The sequence below is a fragment of the Chanos chanos genome, chromosome 2, assembly GCF_902362185.1.
Source record: "Chanos chanos chromosome 2, fChaCha1.1, whole genome shotgun sequence".
NCBI classification, from domain to species: Eukaryota; Metazoa; Chordata; class Actinopteri; order Gonorynchiformes; family Chanidae; genus Chanos; species Chanos chanos.
The window spans coordinates 4,712,790-4,738,395 of NC_044496.1; the positions used below are offsets into that span (position 1 = coordinate 4,712,790).

Sequence of the window (25,606 nt, forward strand, 5' to 3'; positions counted from 1 at the left end):
GGCTGAGGAGACATTATATTCTGTCAGTGTAACAACAGAAGAGCGGCACAAGATCTACCTGGACTCACTCGTGTCTTTTGAGAAAATCGCCCCCCCCCCCCCCCCCCCAAAAAAAAGCAAAAGGTCATAGGCCAGCTGAGGTGGCATACATTATAGTTATTCTGTAATAATAATTCCATTCGAGTAAGGTATTCAGTTTGGAATGTTACAAAAGTTAAGAACTGACCTCGTCTGGTCAACAACCTGAATATCCTGCGAGACTAGACAAAGAGTTTAACAATATCTGTCTCATGATCAAATATGCCTCATTTTTAGACTTTACAAGGGCTATTTTAATAACAAAGCCTTAAGTGTGATAGTTTTTGATCACGTTTCTTGTAACCTCCAGTTGCCGAGTTTATATTAAGTGATAGTACACCATGTTATTTCATTTTTTACAGAGCTCGGCAGATGAAAGTGGACACACATACCCACCCAAAAGGACTTTTTCAAAACTCGGCACCCCCTTGCTGAGTTGGTCGCAATCATTGTTTCGCTCCGGCATTAACCACATTCCAGAGGGACGTAGCGCACCCTGTCTACCTCCTCGCATTCCTTCTACACAAACGAGTCCCGGACGCTTAAATCGTTCGAAAGATCTCCGATGTCGCTAGGTTCGACCACTGGTTATATCGTTGTTGAAGTCTTGCAATAATAATTTTCGTGGCTTGATTTTTTGAAAGCAACGTTTTTCAGGATAATAAGAAAAAAACAAAAAGGAAGAAATTCCTCCGCGCAGCGCGCCATTGACTGTAAAGACCTTTCAACTTAACAAAAACTGAATTTGACAAACGTCTCTTGTGTTGAAACTTTGTTTAAGGGGTATATCGCAAGAGTTTTGAAGACAGGGGGACATGTATTGTGAAGAAATTACAGAAAACATAAAGAGATTGTGAACAAGGTAATAGCAGGCAGCAATGATTCGATTGAGCCAGCGTTTTGTTGTGATTTCCATGTGAAATGCAATTTCTGCCGTCTCCTACTCCTTAGTAGTTGGCTGGCCGACAGTGCACACTCTCTGTCTCTCAACTTGTCCCTCGTCTCGGCACCAAAACATGGATCACTATGAAGATGATTTTGGACCTAGAGCAAGTAAATTAATGGAGAACCTATCCTTATATGACGCTTATCAAGATGGAATATACAATACAAGGAGGGATATGGCCATCAACCCCGATTTGGATTTTTCGTCCGCTGTGTTACCAGAACAGAAAAGTAAGCGAATGAATGGCAACATCATGCCCCACCAGCAGCACCACACTGTAGAAAATTTTATGCCGGGAAATAAAGTGTACAGTGCGGCACCGGTGCGCTCCGTGAATGGTAACCGATCAGTGCCTTTGGATTTTTGCACCCCGCAAAGAGATGCAGTGTATAACGAAGACGGCTTTGGTACCAAATCAGAAGTTGCCTTGCCATGCTACACTGGTGCTTCGGAACGGCACCGGAGATACTCTTTAGAGGTCCAAGGGCATAGGTACAGCACTGGTTGTGCGTACGATGGATTGATGTTAAGCAAGCAGATACCCTCACCGGGCAATAGGAGCAACAGTGTTTGCGTTGGTACCAACCCAGACGGCAGGTACCTCGCAACTAGTCCTCGGTCGAGTTTAGCCTCACCTCTTTCCTCTCAAGAGCAAAGCAAACATACGAGCCCGAGATCGAGCGTCAGTAGCCCTCGAACAAGTTTAGTTGTACCAGGGCAAGATAAATACAGCAGCCCCAGGTCTAGTCTGGTGCACTGTGAGGGCAACAGTGTTCTTAGCCCACGGTCCAGCTATGCAAGCACCGCGAGCGACACGAGTAAACATTCCAGCCCCAGGGCTAGTCTGAACAGTTATGACTGCGGTAGCAAACCCAGCAGTAACCGTACCAGCGGCATTAGTATGGGATACGATCAAAGGCATGTCAGCCCGAGATCGAGCACCGCTAGCCAGTATTCAAGCACTACAAGTCCTCGATCTAGTTATTCCGATTCGCGTTATATGCCTATGGGTAACCATGATCTCGACGGAGCAGTGGTACACGTCATACCAATGGCCAGTCCCCGATCTAGCATCTGCAGCCAAGAGGGGAGCTCAAGACCCGGCGTCGCGGCGAACTGCGTGGCGAGTCCCCGCTCAAGTATCTCTAGTCACAGTTCCAGAAGTTCCCGCAGCTCGCGGGGCTCTATGAGTACGTACCCGGAGCTTCAGTTACCCTCACCCAGGTCATCAATGCTCGGACCGGGTTTACAAGAGGATACGCTTATTCAAGATTTTGGAGAACCGAACGGTCTCCACAACCGAGTTCATCTTCAGGCATTCCCCTCCTTACAGGAACCACAGCAGCAGGGGCAGCAGCTCCAACAGCCATCTCAACCAGGAATCAGCACAGACGTTAACCCTGGCCTATTAGCAACTTTTAATTACAGTGCACCCGCGAAAACGGTAGCTCCAGGGCAGAGATTTAAGTTGCCGTACCAAGTTACCCCATCTCGTGAGAGTGGCCCCAGTCAAGCCGAGAGACGCCTGGAGGCCCTAACTCTGGAGCTCGAGAAGGAATTGGAAATGCACATGAAGAAAGAATATTTTGGTAAGTTCATCAGCTGTTATTTTATTAAGATGTTTTTGGTACCTCTGCCTGTCAGCAAGCTCACCCGCCTTCCTCATTCAAACCGAAGTCGAAGTACGTGTTTGGGAATTTGATTTGGGCAAACAACAGGCGCAGAACTCCTTCCCCCTGACTTTTCTATGCAGGACTTTTACCTATTGCTAAAATCCATTTTTAAATTCTCTTTGATTACTTATTTAAACATCAAGTGTTGAACTTCGAAAGGTGTTTGTAGAGATATTCACCCTTTAGGGCCAAAGTTTGAATGCTTCTTTTCATGCTTAGGGCGGTTTAAGAAGCGAACCCAGACACACCCCCTTTGCATGCGAGGTACTCTACCACTGTTGACAACATTGAGCCAGTTTGTTTGTATGTTTTTTTTTAATCGGGGCTTTTTTGTTCTGCCAAGAATAACAATCAACGATTAAACTTCACTACCTTAAGGATTTATGTATAGCACAGAATTGGTTCTCTGTATGTGCTCAGACGAATGGCGAAATGATCCTGTACAAACAGTCAGTCGAGGAATTAACATCCCTCAACGCTTATTTTGTTCATCAAACTGCAAGCTTAAGGGTGTCAAATGACTGATGGACTTTATGGTAGATGTTAACGGATCAGTTAATAGTTGTTAAGTTTTAATTTGTGATTAGCCTCACGATTAATGTGATTATTGTTTGACCTTAGCTTAATGACCAAAGCGGTTAGAACTGGTTAGAATGAAAACTTTACCTCACAATTTAACTAACACAGACACACATATAAGAGTATGGGTCAAACTCACTGAAAGTTGAATAAAACGTGGAGAAGACAGTCTTCTTATGTGTGTACAGTTTAGAGCATATACACATTATTTCTACATTTTATCGTATTTTGCACAAGAAAAAACTGTATATTTGTGTATACACTCAGTTTCCCAGTGGTTAATGGCACGGTTGTGAGATCTAAGTATCCGTAACATTAATTAAATGATTAGGCTGTCTGTTGTATGTCGAGTCAGCTGGTCAGGGATTGGTGAAAGAGTACCAAACCACGGAAGTCCGGTCACTGCTGATCTGTTACCCTGTCCTCTGATCACTGCCACCAGTGGCCTGAGGTTTTGTAGGCATGTAACCGCTGCCAGTCAGCTGGGGCAATTAAAGCTTTCTCCCTTGGTCTGCGATGCAGTCTTTGCTCTAGAACAGTAAACTATGTTACATGTTTCCTGCCACCACTTTAGCAGCGAATTCATGGAGCATTATCTAACGTGACAAATAACAAAATTACATGTGTACTCACAAAATGCCAACAGCAGCATTCTGTGAAAGATAAGGGTCCTTTTTGGAGAGAAAATTTTTGTTTCTGGTTTGGCATCGCTAACGACGTTTACATAGCGGCGCCGTTTGCGGCTGAATGGGAGCCACTGTTCGAATGAACCGGAGTCCTGTCAAAGATTCACCGGTTTTGTTCGTTGAAAATGGGCTCTGACGTCACGCTGCGGAATCTTCTTCTTCTTCTTCTTCTTCTTCTTCTTCTTCTTCTCTCTCTCTCTCTCTCTCTCTCTCTCTCTCTTTCTCTCTCTCTCTCTCTCTCTTGCTTTCCCCATCACAACTTGCAGTCCCCCCTAGTGTTTTAGTGACCTCTTTTCTGTTCGGGTCTTCTTCTTCTTTTTGCTTCTTTTGGTTTTGTCAGCTGCACTAAAATTCAGTGGAATACTTTGACTTTGAGCTTTGAGAAGACTACTCTTGCGCCACAGGGGAGCAGGTGAAGGCTGAGACTACCCCGCCCCCCCCCCCCCCCCCCCCACCCCACACACACATACACACCCCACTCAAAAAAAAAAAAAAAAAGAAAAAAAAAAGAACAGAAATACTCTCAAATCAGGCACAGAGAAGCTTGCTCAGTTTCCTTGGCGACAGTTCCGAAGTTGATCAGCGGGGAGGTGCAGCGTTTGGGAACAGCGCTGTCATGTAGCGTGTTTCTCTTCCAGGCCCTTGTGTGGCCTCTATTTGTTGCTGTTTCGATCGAGCTGTGAATCAGCAGCTGGCCCTGGATGGGGCTATACTGTGGCTGCGGAGGAGACCCACCCTGTACCCCCCCCCCCCTCCCTCCCCCTCCCATTTTCACATCCTCCCCCCTCCAGAGGCCCTTCATTAACCAGCCCGTGGGGAATCAGGCAGCACCAGACACTTGGCACACGACCTTGGCACAGCAGCCAGACGTGACTGGTGGGGGTCAAGTCTGATCACCTGCTTAGAATAATAACGATGACAGTCACGCTCATGGTTGTCACGGATATGGAGAGTGGCGAACTGGTCTCTGTCCAGGCCAGTTTTCCCCACCTATACTCTTTGTTTTGTTTTTTTGTTTTTTTAATGGGCTGAAGATCTGTGTTTTGGGCTGAAGATGAAACAGACTATCACAGAATTCTTTGGGGGAAAAATAAAAGTTTTCACTGTGCCTTTAAGATACATGGCAGTGATGGGATCTCATCTCTGATCATCTAGGGGCTTCACCATCTCTGATCTTGACTTATTCTCATATTGTCTTACAATACCCATCCAGTATATTGGCGTTTTACAGTGAGTGTGTTTTGTGGAAAAGTAATCTTAATGGAAAAGAATGAGCACCAACATCAATAGAATTAGATGACTTGTGGACTGAAATCAGACATCCTCCTGAAATCAAGTCTAGTACAGTTTCCCAGGAGCGGTGGCCCAGAAGCAGTTTTGGAGGGCGGAAATCTTATCGGTTTTCATGTCTGCCAATCACTGTGATGTCTGGAAGGCTGAAAGAGTCCATACACCTGGTTTCTAGGTAAAGATCAGCCCCTTCTGATGAAGGAAGGGTAAAAACCAACAGGATTTTGACCTTCCAGGACTGGACATGAAGAATTGGGTCCTAAAGGCTCTTTATAATTAACTATGGTCAACATTGTATATCAGCTCAATTTGCAATAGACAACACAAGCTGTGTCTCACCACTAATAAAGTGATTTTTAAAAATTTTTCAATAAGCAAACTCCTCTGCTAAGACACTGATCATGCTTCTCATGAACCTGTCTGTGCATCTGCCGTGAATCATTCGATCAGAATGCTTCTGTACCAGCAAAGCCACTCAGGATTTTATACCTGCATCAAATGTATAAAAAATGCACAAAGATTGAACAATGAGTTCCGTTTCACTCATCTCTCTCTCTCGACATACAAACCCTTACGGCATCTCTGTAGGTAAGGTTTTTCAACACTCGATGATACAAAAAGACAGCTTGACGCCTACAGTGACTGATTCTCCTTGTGTTTCACTGCACTGTGCATTTCACCAGAAGCCCAGGCTGACTGAGTCTTAGAGCATGAGGGTTTGTAAGGCATATTGTAGTAATACAAGAGGAGTTACTGTGTCTGAACAATTATGTTTACATCTACTGCCAAACATTTCGGGATGGAAAAAAGTTCAGTTGTTGAGAAACTTTATTAAAAGAAAAAAAAAAAAAACTCTAACTTTTCACAGAACTCCCTTATGCACAATGGAGAATCTCACATTGTGTATTCTGAATGCTGTTGGTCAGGATTGAGGTACTTGAATCAGGCCGTGGCTTGGAGAGCAGGTTCAGTTTTCAAAGCCCACAACCAATTACCTGCACATTCCCGCCAGCAGTGGAACAAGTCAGAAAGACTCGCTTAAACAGTACAGTTTGTGTTTGCACGAACTCTGACCCTGCCAAAAAAGGCGCAGAGAGTGTCAGTTCAGGGTAGTCACCCAGAGAAACACAGTATTTATCAGACTGTGAGAAAAAGAACCCTTCTGTCAGAGGAACTACGACAGTACCAGATTGTGATACTTGAGCCCATAAGAATGAAAGCTGCGTTGAGTGAGCACGTATTCTCCTTTGGGAGCCTTTAGTTGCATTGAGATATTGACTGTTTTCAAAAGGCTGTGTCTTTACATCACACATTTGACTTCTGTCACAAGGACTTAAGTTGCTCCCTTCTCATTCACGAGATTTATCAACGAGATATCAGAATCTTTGTGTTAAGATTAGTCATGCAATGAGGAAGAAAAACCATAACAACGCCAGTTCTCCAACCAGCCAAACATTTACACCCTCTTAAAATAATAGTAACACTAACAACAACAACAACCAAAGTAATAATAATAATAATAATAATAATAATAATAATAATAATAATAATATAGTAGTAATAAGAATATAATAATAAAGATATAAGTAATACATACAAATGTAAGAGGTTCTATCCTCTCCCTTGGCATTTCAGGAGGAGGAAAAGCCCACTCGTCAGTTATACTTACAGTTTTACTCATCCACCAGCCATTCTTACTTGATCCAGAGTCAGTTACAGTTCACATTCATTCAGAACGAGTTGGAAAATAACACCGTGTCCCCATTATAGTACAGCGCGTTTTCATGAGAAAAAGCAGTGGTAATACTTTATGGGTCACGGGGAGATTATAGTGAGTAATGAGTCATTTGTGATGAGAGATGAGTTTAGAGAGATGTCGAGGGGAATGAGGAATCCACTCAGAGGAGTTTCGCTGGAAGTTGTAGTTCAATCAGTGGAAATGCGGTCTGCAGAGAGTCCGTCTCTTTGAGCGTGAAAATAAGCAGACCAGTAGTTATGAGTTCTTCTGATGAGTGTTGTGTACTGATGTGTTGATGTTTAGTGATTTGATTCCTGTTCTGGCAAGCTGTTTCTGAGTCCACTGTTTCATCCATTCACCTGTTTCATGTTTGCTTGAATGAACTACACTGTAATATCAAAATTGACGCTTTTTCATGGCTACCCCTCATTAAATAATGAAAAAAAACCCCAAAACATCGATGCCTGCTTCCCAGGGAACATGAATGCCTGATCATAACCTCCGTATGGGAAGAGAGAAAAGCCACTGTGTTTTCAGTTGGGAAAACAAGTTGATCCATAACATGCCACATAGGTTAATTAGTGATGTTATCAGCCATTTGGTACGTAACTGTATGGTTTGGTTGGGGTTTCAGATGGTTTATGACATGTTGCCTTGGGGACATTACTTGGCAGGAGGAGAACTGAGTTAAAGTTCGGTTGTTCTTGAGTTCTTACGCAGCTTTTTTTTTTCAGGTCCTTTAAATCTGCATTTGTGTTTTGTTGTTGTTGTTGTTGTTATTGTCGTTTTGTTTTTTTTTTGTTTTGTTTTTTTGCTTGTTTGTATAACTCTTAATGAGTGAGTTTTTGTTATTATTTCGTTGAAGTTAAGCATGGTTGTGAGTAGAAACAAACAGTGGCACTTCCTGTCAGTAGCGATATAAACCTACAACTTTCAAATGTAAGTTTCTGTAGAGCCATCTCTTGAAGTCGTGTGTTTTTAGTATTTAGAGTAAATCACCAGAGACTCTGCTAGTCTTGTGACTTGATTTTTCTTTCTTCTCCTTTTTTTTTTTTTTTTTGGGAATGTCGTCTCTCAGAGACTGAGACAGCCCCATGTCGGGATGTTGTGTCTTGTAGGCGCGGTGACCCCGGGTTCACCCCGCCCAGGCTTTGACCCTGCACTCTGTCAGGAATGCGACCCCAGCAGAGGTCAACTTGTGCGTGAGAGCACAGGAGTTATTAGTTCTTCTGCTGACTCACCTCCCCATGAGGAAGGGCGCCTTCGCCTTCGCCTTCGTCCACTCACATTCTCGCCTTGGCCCCACCGGTCACTGACCAACGCACTTTGGAACACCAGAGAAAACAGCATAGGATGTTTCTTCTAAGGCGTAATTGTCTCGTCAGCTTGGAAGAACCATCAGCATTGCAAACTTGTTTGTCGTACAAATAAGGGAAACTAAAAACACTTCTTCTTTTTTGTTGCTGTTGTTGTTGTTGTTGTTTTTTGGCTTCCTCCCTGGAGAGCTGCACAGCGTGTTAGCAGCGCTACAGTTGATCTTGGCTAGAGAAATAGCTATGACTAACTTTTTGCATAATTGGGAAATTAAAAGCAGCGGAGCTTAAAAGGGCACAGGATGTGAAGACTCTTTTAAAATGTCTCGCTTCATGGTGCTGTTCTACAGAATGCATCTCAGAAACTGTTTTCATTACACAACCTTCCGGTTTAAAAAGATAATCAAAAACCTGCTGTCCTGTTTTTAAGGTGTTCGAGAATCAGTCGTGATCATCTCAGCAAGTGCTATAATAATGAGACGCCTTGGGGGGAAAGCGAACCCCGTGCGGGGACTAGTGATCATACCTACAGCACTGTAATTTTACATTGATTTGTTATGTTGTTTTGAATTGCATGACAAAAAGGATGTTGGTGTTGTTCTGCCTCAGGTATCTGTATCAAATGTGGGAAGGGAGTGTATGGAGCCAGTCAGGCTTGCCAGGCCATGGGGAATCTCTACCACACCAACTGCTTCATCTGCTGCTCTTGTGGTGAGTACAGAAAGGCTATGATCTATAATGCAGGCACAGAACCAAAACAAAGTGTTGTTATTTATCAAATCCGTACAGCCGAAGTAACGGCTCTGAGGCGCTGAAATGGCACGGTGAGTTATTTTGAAACGATTATTCAAGCTTCTGTCCTTCCACAGATGTTCACGGAGAACTAATCTATGTTCACTTGGTTGCAAAAATGCATTGATTTGTACTTGTTCACCTTTCATTTTAAAACAAGAACACTAATGGCAGTTTGAAGTACTCCGTTGGCTGTTATGGTTGTATCTCAAGATGCTAACATTAGCCTCCTTAACTGGGACCAGAGGTACTATAAAAGACTGACATTTGAATTAGGGTTTTTTTTTTTGTTTGTTTTTTTGTTTTTTTTTGCGCTGAAGTAATTCCACAAGCAGCTTTGGATAGATCCTACAAAATGGTCCTCTCAAGAGGTGTAACTCTATTGTTTATTTTTTTTCCATCATTTGGTGGTTTAGTTATTGGCAGTGGAAACCGCATCACCAGGGACGCATAAGAATTTTACATAAGCACTCCGTTGGCCTAAAAATCTGGTTTCAAAGACGGCCGCGTGTATGATCCGCATCGTTTTCGTATTCATCAAATCATTCAAGTGAGGGTTTGTAGCCTGAAGATCAGATCGTTGTCATACTAGAGGAAACCCTCTCCCGTTATGACTCTTCACACGATGAAGATGATCACTCGGCGTGGCGTTGCGTTCACGGCCGTTTACCTTCTCTTCGAAGCAGTTCAGTAAGTCTGATCCGTGCCAGGAAAATAGTCCTCAAGCTATAACACGACCTTTCACCGTGGATAACGAGAACCCAAGCCTGAAAGGTGGCCTCTGGTGTGGGCCACACATTTAGTTGTCTGTTTGTGGAGAACAGAATGGAAACTGACTCATCTGATCATGCCTTCTGTCCCCTACTGCCTGTATCCTTCACACCACTTTTATTTAAAATGTGTACTTTTTTAGGTGTGATAAGAGGTTTACGCATGGCAGCTTGTCCAAAGTCTCCATCTCTGGAATGTTCTTGACGGTCTGCTGTTCTTTTTATAAAAGTGTCTGCTCCAAGCCTAGCTTGATATGTTTCGGTCAGCCAGTTCAGAGTCATTCCTTTGTTTTTGCCTTGCACCTCACGGACATCGCTTTCGAGGACTATGCGACTTCGTCTGAGGCTGACCCTAACCAATGAGGTTGTTCTCTTAGACTTCCATCACCTCTAGCCACTCCCCCATCACCCCTTCAATCTATAGCTAAAAGCACCCCCCCCCCCCCCCCCCCCCAGTAGTCATACCTCTCCACGAAATACATTAAGATCTCTTTCCCTGCCCAAGGTAGCCAAAATAACAGGCGACTTGGCATGCCCAGTGTTTCTACATGACCCTAAGCAAGCTGAGTTCTTCACTGTTTAATTAACAGTGGAGCCTCATCTGTTTCCCTCAAGTGTTCCCTGTATTTTGCCTTTCATCAGTAGAGCCATAGCTTTCAGACACAGAAATCCCTAATGCATCATGATATAACTGTGCTGTTTTGAGACACACTCTGTACTCTGTACTCTGTACGGTAGCTGTTATACATCGGTGTGGACAGATGTCTATTACCATTTTAGAGACAAACAGATACCCTGTGATCTGATTTGAAACACTTAGATTGTTGAACCTCTTTCAGGTGACAGTAAGATGGTTACGTGAGTTCAAAGTGAAAAGCTTTTTTAGCACTTGACACTGTGTACTTGTTTGCTGCTAAGAATGCTAATTGTTATCATGCTGGGACTCAGCCTTTGGAACACATCAAACACTCGTTTTTACAGTTGCTTTTAGCCTTGAATGCAGTCCCAGTAAGAACACAGTAGGGGGAAAAAAAACCCCCCAAATATTAAAGTTTCTTTCCTTTAAACTGAGCTAGATCCCATACTCCCACTAAAAATACGGTTTGGGGAAAGTATATCTTTTGCTAGTTTGTTTTCTACAAAATGAAAGTTACTGTTGTGTAAATTACAGTGACATGTCCTAACACAGACTCCAGACACAGTCATCACTAATTGCACCCATTATGAGTAAATCAACACTGTGCCGTTATGTAATTGTCACATGCAGAGGCAACCATTAAACGATTACACCACCCAGAGCACGGTCAGAGCGCGGAGCACAAGAGTGTCATTCAAACCTCAAAACTGGTCAGACTGCAGCGTTCAACATGATTGGTCATCTGTGCAATCAGTCATCTTTTTTGTTTTTCTTTTTTTTTTTTTCTTTTTTGTGGTGTTGTGTGTCGGATATGGGAAAAGCATGACTTCACGATTTGGCATTTGGGTGTTTCAGGCTTTACAAGAACTTATGGTAAATGTAACTGTCCTTCATTTATCGGCACACAGGGGAAATATGTGCTATTTGGTATCCAGTTCCTGTAGTGTGTGTGTGTGTGTCTGTGTGTGTGTATGTGTGTGTGAGTGTGTGTGTGTAAGTTTGTGTTCATTTGTGTGTGTGTGTGTAAGTGGGTGTGTGTGTGTGTTCATTTGTGTGTGTGTGTGTGTGTGTGTGTGTTCATTTGTGTGTGTGTGTGTAAGTGTGTGTTCATTTGTGTGTGTGTGTGTGTGTGTGTGTAGGTGGGTGTGGGTGAGCTCTAGGACTTGGTGACACCTGATGCCTCACTCTCATCTCCTGTTTCCTGCATAAACAAGAGACAGTGACCGGCAAAGAGTGTCAAGCAAGTCTGCCTTCTTTCACTTCGTTGTCAGGTGTGGATACTGTTTCCGAGGGCTTTTGAGAAAATGCATATAATTTACATGTAATTTTAGACGCATAATTGTAAATTTATTGTTTCGTCTAAGAATAAGGGGTAGTGTCTTTCGTCTAGAGGTCGGTGAATCAAACAAAAGTCACAGGAAATCACTTGACAGGAAACAAAATGGCAGGAAGTGTAAGGATGTAGGAAATTACAAAACATCGTCCACTGTCCACTATTCCCTGTGACACTAAATAGTTCTGCTAGCTGCCCCGTTTGTTCGCTTTAGCCTCTGCGAAGTAGAGTTCTTCAACTCTATTCTGTTCATTTCTTCATCTTCTGTCCTTCAGTAATGTCTCTCCCAGCCCCACAACAACTCTACCATCTTCATTTACAACACCCCTACTATCTTCCTAACTCTACCATCTTCACTACAACAACTCTACCATCTTCACTACAACAACTCTACCTTCCTCCCCACTGTACCATCTTCCTTACAACAACTCTACCATCTTACCAACTGTACCATCTTCATTACAACAACTCTACCATCTTCACCACAACAACTCTACCATCTTCATTTACAACACCCCTACTATCTTCCTAACTCTACCATCTTCACTACAACAACTCTACCATCTTCCCAACTGTACCATCTTCCTTACAACAACTCTACCATCTTCCCAACTGTACCATCTTCCTTACAACAACTCTACCATCTTCACCACAACAACTCTACCATCTTCACTACAACACCCCTACCATCTTCCCAACTCTATCATCTTCACTACAACAACTCTACCATCTTCCCAACTGTACCATCTTCCTTATAACAACTCTACCATCTTCCCAACTGTACCATCTTCCTTACAACAACTCTACCATCTTCACTACAACAACTCTACCATCTTCCTAACTGTAACATCTTCTCCCTCAACATAGACATTTATAACATAAGGGAGATGTAAACTATACACTTTCCTAAATGAGACAAATTACTCCTAAACCGATATTTATAAATTGGATGTATTTAGGGTACTGTGATTGGAAAACACTGTAGTGTCAGTGGTAATCATAAAGGATTGTGTGTGTTCAGGCGGGATTGTATTTCCCCTGCTTTGTTATTATTGCCTGGGACTGAGGTTCGAGGACAGCCTCGTGTGTTCTGAGTCGGAGAGAGAGAGAGAGAGAGAGAGAGAGCGCTGTGCTCACCGGTAGCCTTGGGCTCTGTTTAACCATGCATAATTGAGCCCTTCTCTTGGCTTACTACCATGGTTGCACCCTATTTTTTCACAAAATGGCCAGGAATGCAAACTAACCCCCCCCGCTCACCACACCACCCACCTCCCCTCTGCCTTCCCTTCTCTTCTCTCCTCTTTACTCCTGCTGGCCTTCCCCTGAGGACCTCGGTCAGTCACAAACTGTACCAGGTCTGCTTATCAGACAGGGCGGTCTTGGCATTAGTTTGAGTAAACAGTAAACACACACACACACACTAACATACCCCTCTGTCTGTCTGTCCCTCCCCCTCTCTCTCTTTCTCTTTCTCACACACATACCCATACTCTCTCTCTCTCTCTCTCTCTCTCTCTCTCTCTCTCTCTCTCATTCTGTCTCTATCTCGCTCTCTTTTTCCTTTCTTTCTTTCTTTCTTTCTTTCTTTCTTTCTCACACACACCACACACACAAATACACACACATGCTCTCTCTCTCTCTCTCTCCCTCCCTCTTCCTCTCTCCCTCTCTTTCTCTGTTTCGACCCCTTTCCTCCATGTCTCTCTCTTTCTCTTTCAAATGGAATTTGTGTGTGTGTGTGTGTGTGTATTTTGTCTGTGGCTTCATGATGATTCATCTCTTAGCTGTCGGTAAAGAGCCTGCTGCTCTCCCAGGCAGACACCTGGAGTCGTGTTGTTTCTCTGTTGTGTTTCTGCTCCTGATGCTGTTTCCCCCTCATACTGACACCTTGGACACACTGTCTGCCACTGCACACCTGACTGTTCGCGCGGTGTGACTCCTGTTGTCAGTAAACTAATGAGTCTGTTAAAGTCTGCTGGCATGGCTTGAGTGAGTGGTCCAGGAGAGCTACTCTCAAGTCACATCTTTCTTTCTTTCTTTTTTTCTTTCCTTCTTTCTTTCTTTCTTTCTTTCTTTCTTTCCTCCTTTCTTCCTTTCCCTCTTTCTTTCCTCCTCCCTTCTTATCTTTTTTCCTGTGTCAGGACCAGTCATGCACAGAGGCCAGGATACATTTGTGTTGTGTTGGCTTCTGCACATTCTGTCTCTTCAAATTATTTTATGGAAAGGAGGGAAGAGAGGAAGCATTTTCACGCTATCTGATGACAGCACATGGGAACATATGACTCTCTCTTCCTCTCTCTCTCTCTTTTTCCCTATTCTTCTCTCTCTTTCTTCTGCTCTCTTTCTCTCTCTCTCTCTCTCTTTCACTCTCTCTCTCTCTCTCTTTTCCCCTGTCCTTCTCTCTCTTTCTTCTGCTCTCTTTCCTCTCTTTCTCTCTCTTTCTCTCTCTCTCTCTCTCTCTCTCTCTCTCTCCCCCCCCCTATCCTTCTCTCTCTTTCTTCCACTCTCTTTTCTCTCTCTCTCTCTCTCTCCCTCTCTCCCTCTTTGCTCTGTGTATTCTGTCTCTCTGTGCTGAGAGGAAAGTCTGCGGGAGTGTGTGGACAGCAGGCCTACACATGCTCAGGCTTTGGCACATGAATTCCCCCACTAAATAAAACACACACACACACACACACACACATGCTCACGCACACACGCTCACACACACACACACACACACACACACACACACACACACACACACACACACACACTCACCATGAGTCATCATCACCCCCTGTATCCCAGCATTCAGTGGGACTCCACACAGCCCACCTGCAGGTGATAAAGACCTGCTTGTTCTTGGCAGAGAGGATAGGAGGAAGAGAGGGGGTGGGGCACAAAGGGAAGGGAGGGGACTAATGTGGAAAAGGTGCTTTTCATGATTTCGGGTACGGGGCAGGGTAGGGCGGGGCGGGGCTGAAGGGGGGTGAGGGGTGGTGGGTGGTGGTACTGTACCGTAAGAGGTTGTTTGTTAATAAAGACACAAATTGCTGTCTCAGCGAGGGCGGGAGATACAGTGTTGAAAAGGAGCGTGTGACAGACAGAGATAAGTGTTGAAGACAAGGACAAGTACGCTCTTTTACTTTGTGTTAGGACAGAGTGGTTAGGTTACGTAATCGCTCCCTTCGGGTGCTGATTTGGCTTTAACCACATCCTTGTTTTAGCGTCTGCATCCGCTGGCATAAAAACAAACAAACAAGCAAATAAATAAATAAACGCTGTTGTGAAAGCGAAGGTTCAACTGCTCTAGGGTCAAGGAGAAAAAGATTCTGAGGTCCAGATGAAAGTGGAGTGGAGTCCATCTTTGCACCACATTTAATAAACACGCACATACACCCACACAAAATACACAAAACTCCCTCTCAAACCCAATTACATTCGCGCAAACTGTTTATGCCTTCGGACGTGCAGTTGGTTCTGAAACGACTTCCATGTTTCACAGGGGCAGCCAGCCAATCACAAGTGTCTGCTGGCTTAGCATCTTTGGTTTCCACACCATAGATCAACATTTGTAACCTGTTCTCACAAAAACCGTGGTTTCTTTTTGTTTTTGTTTTTTTGTTTTTTTTTTGTATCTACCCAGTTCACCACTGCTAATATCAGCCAATTAGTGATGGTTGGAATCGTGTAGAGACGGATTGAAGCGCCGTTCCAGCGTTCAGACAGCAGTCGCCAGCTGTGTGAAGGTCTCCCAGACAGAGCTAGGGCTGAGTCACCCATGTCTTACAGTTAAACCAGTAACAGGCTCCTGATCTATAGCCGCACACCTTAAGCGCTGCCTTCGGGTTCTGAACGCAAAGCTTGTTTGTTTGCAAAGGCGAGGAGAAGGATTAAAGACCACCAGCCAAAACAACTGATCAATGCCTTTTCTCACACCCACATCCCTGTAGTCCCACAGTCTGTAAAGCATCTCTCTGTTTTCCTGCAATAATTTCCTCATTCGGCTTGGTTTTTAACTCCGGGCTTTTCGACATAAGCGCGTCGTCATGACGAAGGGGTTATTATTTAAAAAGGCAGCTCACGCGCCTCAGCTCCGTACGCATCTCGGAGACAGAACTTTCTAGATCTCTCAGTCGTGGGAAGCGGAACGTTTTTGGACCGCTCTTCGGCCGAGGCGTTATTAGTGTAAAATTTCAATCGGAGAGGCAATCGGGTCGGCGAACTGGGCGGAAAGGGCGGCGCTGCCCGCGGAGCGCGGAGGCCGGGGAGTCACAGCAGGCAGCCTCCCCGTGTCTTGGCCGCCGTCGGCCGGGACAAAAGGCATGGGGGCGAATGAGGAACCAGGCCTTTCCCCTCCCCCATCTCTCTCTCTCTCTCTCTCTCTCTCTCGCTCTCTGTCGGCCCTCCCCCCAGCCCCGGCGGAGGTGGTTGTGGTGGTGGTGTTGGAGGTGGTGGGTGAATAGGACCAGCCGGTGACCTCAGGCTGAAAGAATGTCCCCGTTTGCTCAAGCCTCCCTCTCCCTACCAACACCGACGTGCACAGCAGCAGCAGCAGCAGCAGAATCAGTGCCGCAGGGAGGACTTGCTTTTTTTTTTTTTTTCTTTCTTTTTTTTTTTTTGTATGCTTCCCTCGCTAGACCCGCCCGCCAGACGTTTGTCAACTTCACAACCCCGCTACGTGTCCAGAGAACAGCCAAGTTCCCAGTGTTTTACAGGGGAGTTCACTTTTGTCCCGTCTTTTTTTTTTCTTTCTTTCTTTTTTTAAAAACTTCATACCGGTATTTTTCCTGGGCTGTTTGATTTCATGTCTTGGGGTTTTGCTTTTTTTTTTTTTTTTTCTTTTTTTTTTTTTGGTGCGTGTTGAATAGCTTCTCACCTAAGAACTATAATTGGACTCCAGCTCCCAGGAGCCTGTGATAGAGAGAAATCTAGTTTGATATGCAGAAATGCAAATCGCGTCTCGCCGGCTTCGGCGTGAACGGCATTGATTCGGTATTGAAGAAGGTTTTGAGTCGGGGTAGCGTTCTGATTGTTGCTCCTCAGACCCTGTGACTTTGTGTGTGTGAATGTAGCAAGTGCATAAATTTCAGACATAAAATGGGGGGACATGTCTTTCCCATGCTGAGACCCCAGAAACTCAATGGCAGCTCAGAGCGGCAATTAAACCTGACTAATCCTCCAGATTTATGGGCTCCTTCGTGTGCGATGTGTGTGCGCGCGCGCGCGACAGAGACGGGTGAAGTCATCGCTGCGCCGCCGCGGAGATTCCGCCGCCGTTTAGCGCCTTTGAATGGGCACGTCTTTAAAGAAAGCGTCGCAGGGGGTAGCAAAGCCCGCGCCGGGAAGAGAACCCGCTTCACAACGCCGGCCGCCCGCTCTCTCTCTCTCTCGCTCGCTCCTCTATCAGACCCGTTTCCATTCAGACGGCGCTGACCCGATCCCCTTGCTGGGACTTGCCCCTGCGCCCTTTTTAAAAACTGCATAGTTATCACGTAATGTTAAAAAGATTAAAAAAAACCATTCTAACAGTTTATAGGTCAGTATGAAGTAGAGTAAGACATCGGTTCAGATTAAGATTATAGGTCAGTATGGAGTAGAGTAAGACATCGGTTCAGATTAAGATTATAGGTCAGTATCGAGTAGAGTAAGACATCGGTTCAGATTAAGTGCGTGAAAGTATTAATCCCCGTCCCTTGCTGACCGTTCCGGTTTTTCCGGAGTCTGTATGCGTTCCCTCTGTGCTGGGCAAGGTCAGGACAGTCATATGGTTTCATACGTCCCAGCAGTAAACTGCACTGAGGTTGTAGTTTGGTGTTTGAGCTCCGGGAACTGGAGGTCTTCCCCAGTGACACAGTATGGGAGGAGGTGAAGCTTGTGTAAAGCAGCACTTTCCAGGGTCCTGTTCATTACTGAAGGAGTGTAGAGATCGTGGAGTGAGACCAGTGGAAAAAAGAAGACACTGGTGAATGCAGGTCCATTACTGATATCTCTCTGCCACCTGACTTGCCCAGTGTTCGTTGATGATGATGACGACGTTGACGATGAAGATACTGGTCTTTATTCATATTGAATATATTTCAGTGTCCCTCACCAGGTGAAATTTTGTCAAAATCGTGTGTCAAAAGTGTTCTGAGGGAACCGTGATTTAATCCCTCGTTTGACGATTGCTTGATACTCTTTTGTTCAAATGACATGTTTCATGAAGGTTTTTTTTTTGTTTTTTGGGTTTTTTCTTTTCTTTTTCTCTGTTCGGCGAAACAACGGCGCTTTACCCTAAAGACAAATGTGTAGCCTCAGCAAGCAAAAATAGCAGACTGCCTGGCGTTATTGGCATGGTAACAAAATACCCTCAGCTCACAAAGCTTGTTCTCTGTTTTATTTCTTTTCTTTTTTTCTTTTTTTCTTTTTTTTCTTCTTTCCTGCAGGAAGAAGACTGCGAGGAAAAGCATTCTACAATGTCAACGGCAAGGTTTACTGCGAGGAGGATTTTTTGGTGAGTCTTTATGTGTGAAGCCAGCGAACAAACTAACACAGAGAATTGCTTCGCGCTCGTACGCTGCATGTATAAACTAACACTCAACGCTTCAGACTTCTTTCATAGAGGAATGCATGCACTTTTGTACATGAGGAACTCTCTGGAGAAAACACATGCCGGCCGCTTAAAACGCCTCACACCACCCCGCCCCGCCCCGCCCCCTAATTCCTACAAATTTCCCCTAATTTCCCTAAGGAGTACAGTTACCCTTCTGCTCCTCAGAACATACAATTACATCGAGTACAAGGAGCGTCCGAGCTGCAGTCACATGGCTTTTAGCTCTGAGAGAGAGTCCTTAATGAATGGGATCATTACCATGAATCCAGAACCCAGAACCCAGAACCATCAAAGCTCAGCACAGACCCATGAACCCCCAGAATGGTATATTTCAGCGGTTGTGTCTTTCGATTCAGCGAAAAAGAGTCTGTTTTGGGCGTCAGAAGAATCTTGTGTGAAGATGATGTGTTATTGCTGATGTGGAACGACGCTGGCTGTGTGCTCAAGTGCTTGTCGCCGTTTGATAGAAATAAATTTGAAAAAGATGGAGGTCTCCCCCCCGAAGCTCGCAGGACGTCGGGGTCCGATGGCGGATGCGACCAAATTCCCCTCCTCTTAACACACATGGTTTCTGTGGAGACTTACACTTCCCTGTCTCTGAGGATCTAACAGATGGTGTGTCTGAAGACTGTTTGGGGAGGAGGGGGGGGGGGGGGGGGGTCACTGGTATTGATCAGCCCCTTGCATCTAAACCTGTTGACCCTTACCCTCACCCACCTCACTGCTCCCAGGTCAAAACCCCAGGGTCACATTGGGCAGATGGTCACCCTTGGTCACATCCTGGCCTAAGACCTGTCCTTTTTTTTTTTTTTCCTGCTCATGTTTTTCGGCATGAGATTGTATTGGTAGTACATTCACCTCAGTGTCTCAGTGGGTTTTTTTTTGTTTTTTTTTTCCTCTGCTCACACTTCCGCATCCTTTTTTTTTTTTTTTTTTAACACGTTCATTCTGTTCATCCCAAACACCTCCACCACGCCCCTCACATTCTAACCAAGCCAAGGACTCAGAACGAGCTGTTGACGGCACGGGTCTGTCTGGGGCTTGGGTGGAACTTTAATGCGTTGTGACAGGGTTCCGAAGGTAGCGCCACGGCAACGCTGCTTTAGAATGTTTGGAACATTCTGTTGAACTCTGAAGAATGATTCACAGGAATGACCCTCTGCGTCTAATCAGTACAGAGAGATGTTCCACTGTGGACCGCAGAGCTAAAATGTAATTAAAGGCAAAGAACTCCTACAGTGGAATGGCTTACCAGTAGAGAGAGCAGTAGCACCCCCTAGAGACTATACTTACATTTGAGACAGAGAGAGATTGTGCCTTCCGTTTTACCTTGAACTATACCTGAAATGTGTCTTAATGAACCTAAGTCAATCTCAGTTGTATTTATGATTATATATTTTTTTTCTCTCTCACAGTACTCCGGGTTCCAGCAGACAGCAGAGAAGTGCTTTGTGTGTGGGCATCTTATTATGGAAATGGTAAGAACAGTTCTTGTGTCTTCTGGCTCTTATCTGAAGATACAGATGTAGAACATGCATTTCTCTGAGTGAATCTAACCTACTGGTAAAAATCTTTACTGTGTGTAGGTTAGTGTCAGGCAGAGAGAGAGATCAGTTCAGACTAAGTGTGTGAGGATTTTCATCCTTGTACATTTCTAGCTGTAAAAACAGTCATGTGTTTCTTTTACGCTGGGGCAAGGTTACAAGTGTCTTCAACTATTATACACATCAGCAGGAAACGGTGTTGAGGTCCTGGTTCAGTGTGTTTAATCTCACTGCTTGCTCTCTCTCTCTCTCTCTCTTTCTCTCTCTCTCTCTCTCTTTCTCTCACTCTCTCTCTGTGGTTTTTTTAGATCCTTCAGGCTCTGGGAAAGTCCTACCACCCGGGCTGTTTTCGCTGTGTGGTCTGTAAGGAGGGTCTCGACGGGGTTCCCTTTACCGTGGATGTGGAGAACAACATTTACTGTGTGAAAGACTACCACACGTTAGTGTAGACACACCTGCACCCACAGACAACGCGTAACCAACACATACTGACTGGATATCACTGACAATGTGCTGTTGTTTGTTTGTTTGTTTTTCCTCTTCCCACAGGGTCTTTGCTCCAAAATGTGCATCCTGTAACCAGCCGATTCTCCCAGCGCAGGGCTCGGAAGAGACCATCCGAGTGGTGTCCATGGATAAAGACTACCACGTGGAATGTTATCACTGTGAGGTAAGAATGCGTTACCTGTACTGATAAGACATTTACAGCATTCTCTGGTCAGTCTGAGGCCCCTTCAGTTTCCTAAGACACAAACTTGTGTAAATGTGAATACATGAGTGTGTGTCCCCGTGTGTGGCTGTGTGTGGCCGTGTGTGTGTGTGTGTGTGTGAGAGAGAGAGAGAGAGAGAGTATGTGGCTGTGTGTGTGTCTGTGTCAGTGTGTGTCTGTGTGTGTGTCTGTGTCAGTGTGTGTGTGTGTGTGTGTATGTGTGTGTGTGTGTATGTGTGTGTGTGTAAGAGAGAGAGTGTGTGTCTGTGTGTGTGTGTGAGAGAGAGAGTATGTGGCTGTGTGTGTGTCTGTGTCTGTGTCAGTGTGTGTTTGTGTGTGTGTGTGTGTGTGTGTGTGTGTGTGTGAAAGAGAGAGAGTATGTGGCTGTGTGTGTGTCCGTGTCTGTGTCAGTGTCTGTGTGTGTGTCTGTGTCAGTGTGTGTGTGTGTGTGTGTGTGTCTGTGTGTGAGAGAGAGAGTATGTGGCTGTGTGTGTGTGTCCGTGTCTGTGTCAGTGTGTGTCCGCGCAGGTGTGTGTGTATGTGTGTGTGTGTATGTGTGTGTGTGTGTGTGTAAGAGAGAGAGTATGTGGCTGTGTGTGAGTCTGTGTCTGTGTCAGTGTGTGTGTGGCTGTGTCTGTGTCTGTGTCAGTGTGTGTTTGTGTGTGTGTGTGTGTGTGTGAGCGAGAGAGAGCATCAGTAGATAATGTGAGCAGAAACATGCAGTTAATCATTGTGCAGAGCGTTCCTGTGTTGAGTCACCAGGGTTAAAACATGTTCGACTTTGAATCCTCTTTCAACCAGATGACTCACGGCAATTTCCCCACGATCTCACCACCCTGCTCAACTACTGTTTTCACTCCACTCCACTTCCTTTTCTCATTTATTTATGTGTTTAGTCATTCTTATTACAGCGCATTTTTAAAATAGATATTAAATGTTGTTATAAAAAAAAAGAACATTACGAAATCAGACTGGCTCCGAATGAGCAGGCTTAAGGTAGGAGCATTAATAAAAAACTCTTTTAGACCACACGTAACTGAGACAAAACTGAAACGTCCGAGCAGGGAATCCGTGTTCTGCGTTAGGCCGGCAGTCATGACAAAAGCAGAATTCTAGAGGGTTTTGCGGGGTTGGAGACGGGGGCAGATTTCGGTCACCCGTTTGGGACTCGCTGAGAAGAAATCACTCCTTCGGAACTTCGGGAGGTCGTCGTTTCGGAGTCGGACACGCCGCCCAGTCGTTCGCTCGAGTCTGTCTCTCTGCGGCTAGAGCTCCAGATGTGGGAGGAGCCCAGTGCTGTTTTAACAGTCACACAGGAAGCAGTGCGTCGGCTGGCAAAGGCAAAGGCTGGGTTAAATGCAGGGAGGGTGAGGGATGCATATGTAAGGGGTCTGATTTGGTTAGTGAAGGTGGTGCTAGGATGTAGGGAGGAGGGTGGGTCAGGCGCTGAGACAGGACCAGACGCTGATGTCAGGGCGTGGCAGTCGATGGCCGTGGTGCGGGAGGAGCCGAATCTACTCGGGGATCAGAGGCATGCGTCTTGATCTCCAGGCTGAGCGTGGCCATCTCCGAAAGGTCATGAGAGCAGGCAAAGCAAGGAAAGATCTGTAAGTCTGAAAGGGACAATGGTGTAAAACTGGCATTTTGGGCTTAGCACGAAGAAGAAACTTCAGGAGGCCTCGCTGTGGCAAAGTAGAATACTGACATGAGAGGTCACCGAAGCAAAAAAGCCCCAGAAAATTGAGTGTACCCAGCTGCACTTCAGGTGTACTAGCAGTGTGCTGACAGTGGTTATTGGGGACCTGAAATCCGTGAATGGTAAATAACTGTGGAACTGCATTTTTACATTGGGCGTCCACTCAGAGGCTTCCCTGTATAAAACAAATGGAAATCCATCATGCATTTATAAGGAAGACAAACCTCACAGGAATGAAAGACAGACCCTAGACATAGAAAAGTGATAATAACCAGTCGCTGATTACGGTTGATAAATAATTCTTGGTTCTCTTTCTGATTGACTGAGGTCTCTCTCTCTCTCTCTCTCTCTCTCTCTCTGCGTCAGGACTGCGGACTGCAGTTGAACGATGAAGAGGGACATCGCTGTTACCCACTGGACGGGCACCTTCTCTGTCACGGCTGCCACCTCTGCAGGCTGAAGGCCCAGGTGCCCAATCACGCGCCCCCCAGTTACCCCCTGCACGTCACCGAGCTGTAAGAGGCGGGAGCGTGGGCGGGGCGAAGATCCGTTTGCCCCGAAGACCTGAGACGGGAGGACGACAAGAAAAGAAAAAAATGAATGAGAGGCGGAAAGCAACAGAAAGCACTAAGGAGAAACGCCAGCCCCGTTTGAGTCGAGACACATCAACCGAATATCCCTTTGCCTGTTGGAAGACAGCTTGGGCCCTGAGCCCGATGTTATCATCATTTTTTATTTTAATGTATGTGCCCCCGGCCCCCCTACCCCAACCCCTCCCTCTCTTATTTGGGTCTCAGAGCAGTGAGACAGAGGCCTGGACTGACGTCAGCAGGATGACCCTCCGCTCGTTAGTCTCGGAGGAGGGCCGGAGCAGCGGCGGGGAATAGAGAGGCCGCTTCCCTTTCTGTTTTTCATTCCTTCACCATGACTGTTGACTCCCCTCATGACGCACGCACACTCCCTCTCTGTCAACAAAGACATTTTTACCTCATGGCTTTTGGTAAGCCATGCCACAACCGTTTCATTCCAACCCTGAAAGATGGAGTAACAGAAAGACAAAAATAAAAATGACATTCCACTAGCTCTAATGGGCCTTAAAAACAAGATTCTGGCACTTAATGGACTGCTCTCCCTCTCTCTCTCTCTCTCTCTCTCTCTCTCTCTCTCTCTCTCTCTCTGTCTCTCGTCCACTGCTGAGGAGTGGCGTGGCAGTCCGTGCGCGTTTGCCCTCTGGCTGTGTCCCGTGCCTTTCTGTGAGAGAGACGCTCAGTCTGTCGGCGAACAGCCCGTCTGTGTCGGCGTGCCAGCTGTAGCACTGCCCGCCCTCTCGCCTGGCACATCCATGGATTCCCGTTTTTTGTGGAAAATCCTCGAAATTTACATCACTTACAGAGATTCTCAAGAGCGTTCTTCGTGAAAGTAACATATTAAGAAAAGAGTTCTACACGTGTAGATTGTGTTATATACAAAATTTATATTTTGCAGAAATGTAAAAGCATAATTTTCCACATAAGAATCTAGAGTCATTGTAGATGTTTTCGTTTGTATGTTTGCGTAACGTGTTTTTTCGTTTTGCGTGTGACTTGTCGGACGAGCCGAGAAGTCGTAGGGCGTAGCACGTCGACACGGTTTGGTCCGATGTGTCGTCTTGTTGCCTCAGCGCGCGTGTCTTCCAGGCCCCCGTTCTGCGTTCAGGATCTTTAGAATCTGCAGGGGCCACTGACACTTTAGAATGTTCCAGACACTGGTTTGTCAAATTAGGGAGCACTGAAAAACAAAACAAAACAAAACAAGATAAAACAAACAAAAAAAAAAGGAGCATGTGCTGGAAAAGAGCCATCATGCCTTAAAAAACGAAAAAGAAAAGAAAAAGAGAAAGAGAAACGGTGGATAGGCGGATCGTTTGCCCCGGTCTCCGCTTTGACACCTGGGAGGGAATGGTGAAAACAGTCCGATTAGAGGACGGACTCCCTGACCACCTGGACGCGCTGGTCTCGGCCAGGTGCGTCAGGGGCGTCCTGCGTTTTTGGTTTTTTTTGTTTCTTTGTTTGTTTGTTTGTTTGTTTTCTCACAACACACCTGCTCTGGTGTCTCTGAGACAGTGGCCGAGCCATTGCATTGACACATCTGTGTGTGTGTGTGTATATGTGTGTGTGTGTGTGTGTGTTTGTTTGTGGTGCGTGTGTTTGTTTGTGCTGTGTGTGTATTTGTGCGTGTGTGTGCGTTTGTGTGTCTGTATGCTGTGGTTAGCTCGCATTCACAGCGGCTACAAAACTGCACAGTTGCGTGTCAATCTGCAGCAGAAGGGCTGGGCTTGTGTACAGCGTATAGGCAGACTGCAGGGAGGCTCCAGCTCCACGACTACTGAACTTCACAAGACACACACAGAGACGGAAAACAAACAGGCAGAATGTGCTAACGTCCCAAAACGTAATATTCACCCTCCGAAAACATTATTATGAATGCACAGAGCTGATTTTGTTTGGCAAAATTAGACTTCAACTATTTCATCTAAACACACAAAACATTGTGACATTTTCTTTTAACAATTACTGAAGGGTTTAAGTCTACAGAGGCATGTTTTGCTTAGACACTTAACAGGTCTCTCTCTCACTCCGAGAGACCTTTTTGGAACACTTTTATTTCCGATCTTGTAAAAAGCACAATGACTTTTCTTTTTCCTTCCGATTTTCGAATCACGTTCAGACATGCAGATCAGCAGAACTTCTAAAGAAGTGAGGTTTTTTTTTTTCCCCTCTCGTTGTCTTAATACACACTTTTTAAAAGATAAAAAAAGATATACTACTATTGCATAGCACACAGATAGAGACCCTGTATATAAACAAACTAGTTTTGTTTTTGTTTTTGTTTTTGTTTTTGTTTTTCATTCTTCGTCAGCATCCCGGTGAGCAGTAGTGCCGTCTTTCCTCTGTGTAGTTCTCCAGAAGCACATCTGACACATCTGTTTTTATCACTTTCTTTTTTTTGTATCGTTCAGTGTTTGATTGCCTAGGTATTTCATAAATAAAAAAAAAAAAAGGAAAGTAGATTTATTTATCTAAACATGAAAAAGTCTAAAGTTATTTAATGTATTAAAAGTTGGGTATCATTTAACTGTAGATGATATAATCTGCTTTTTCAATAAAGTGGTTTTTGTAGTTAATTTACGCCTAATCGTCTTCATTGGTGAGCTCATGTTTCAGTTCGTCAGTATTTCTGTGATGTAACTGCAGGTTTGGGAGCGGGAA

The 25,606-nt window shown here is 45.1% G+C and overlaps 1 protein-coding gene across 2 annotated transcripts; it reads left to right on the forward strand.

Annotated features, from left to right (window-relative positions):
• The first annotated feature begins 1,094 nt into the window (after positions 1 to 1,094).
• wtip (WT1 interacting protein) lies at positions 1,095 to 23,038 on the forward strand. 2 transcript variants are annotated; one of them, XM_030766573.1, is made up of 8 exons: positions 1,095 to 2,374; positions 2,411 to 2,613; positions 8,913 to 9,014; positions 18,243 to 18,310; positions 19,825 to 19,887; positions 20,262 to 20,392; positions 20,503 to 20,623; positions 22,725 to 23,038. In XM_030766573.1, the coding sequence occupies exons 1-8, from the start codon at positions 1,095 to 1,097 to the stop codon at positions 22,875 to 22,877; spliced, it is 2,121 nt and encodes a 706-aa protein (XP_030622433.1). In that variant the 3' UTR covers positions 22,878 to 23,038. The 2 variants fall into 2 exon arrangements, with proteins under 2 accessions (XP_030622433.1, XP_030622432.1); XM_030766572.1 differs by having other exon boundaries at positions 1,095 to 2,613.
• Positions 23,039 to 25,606: the final 2,568 nt, after the last annotated feature.

Coding starts and splice junctions, on each gene's coding strand:
- wtip (XM_030766572.1), top strand. CDS start 1,095: ATGGATCACTATGAAGATGATTTTGGACCTAGAGCAAGTAAATTAATG. Junction 9,015..18,242: donor CTTCATCTGCTGCTCTTGTG/GTGAGTACAGAA, acceptor TCTTTCCTGCAG/GAAGAAGACTGCGAGGAAAA. Junction 19,888..20,261: donor GGCATCTTATTATGGAAATG/GTAAGAACAGTT, acceptor TGGTTTTTTTAG/ATCCTTCAGGCTCTGGGAAA.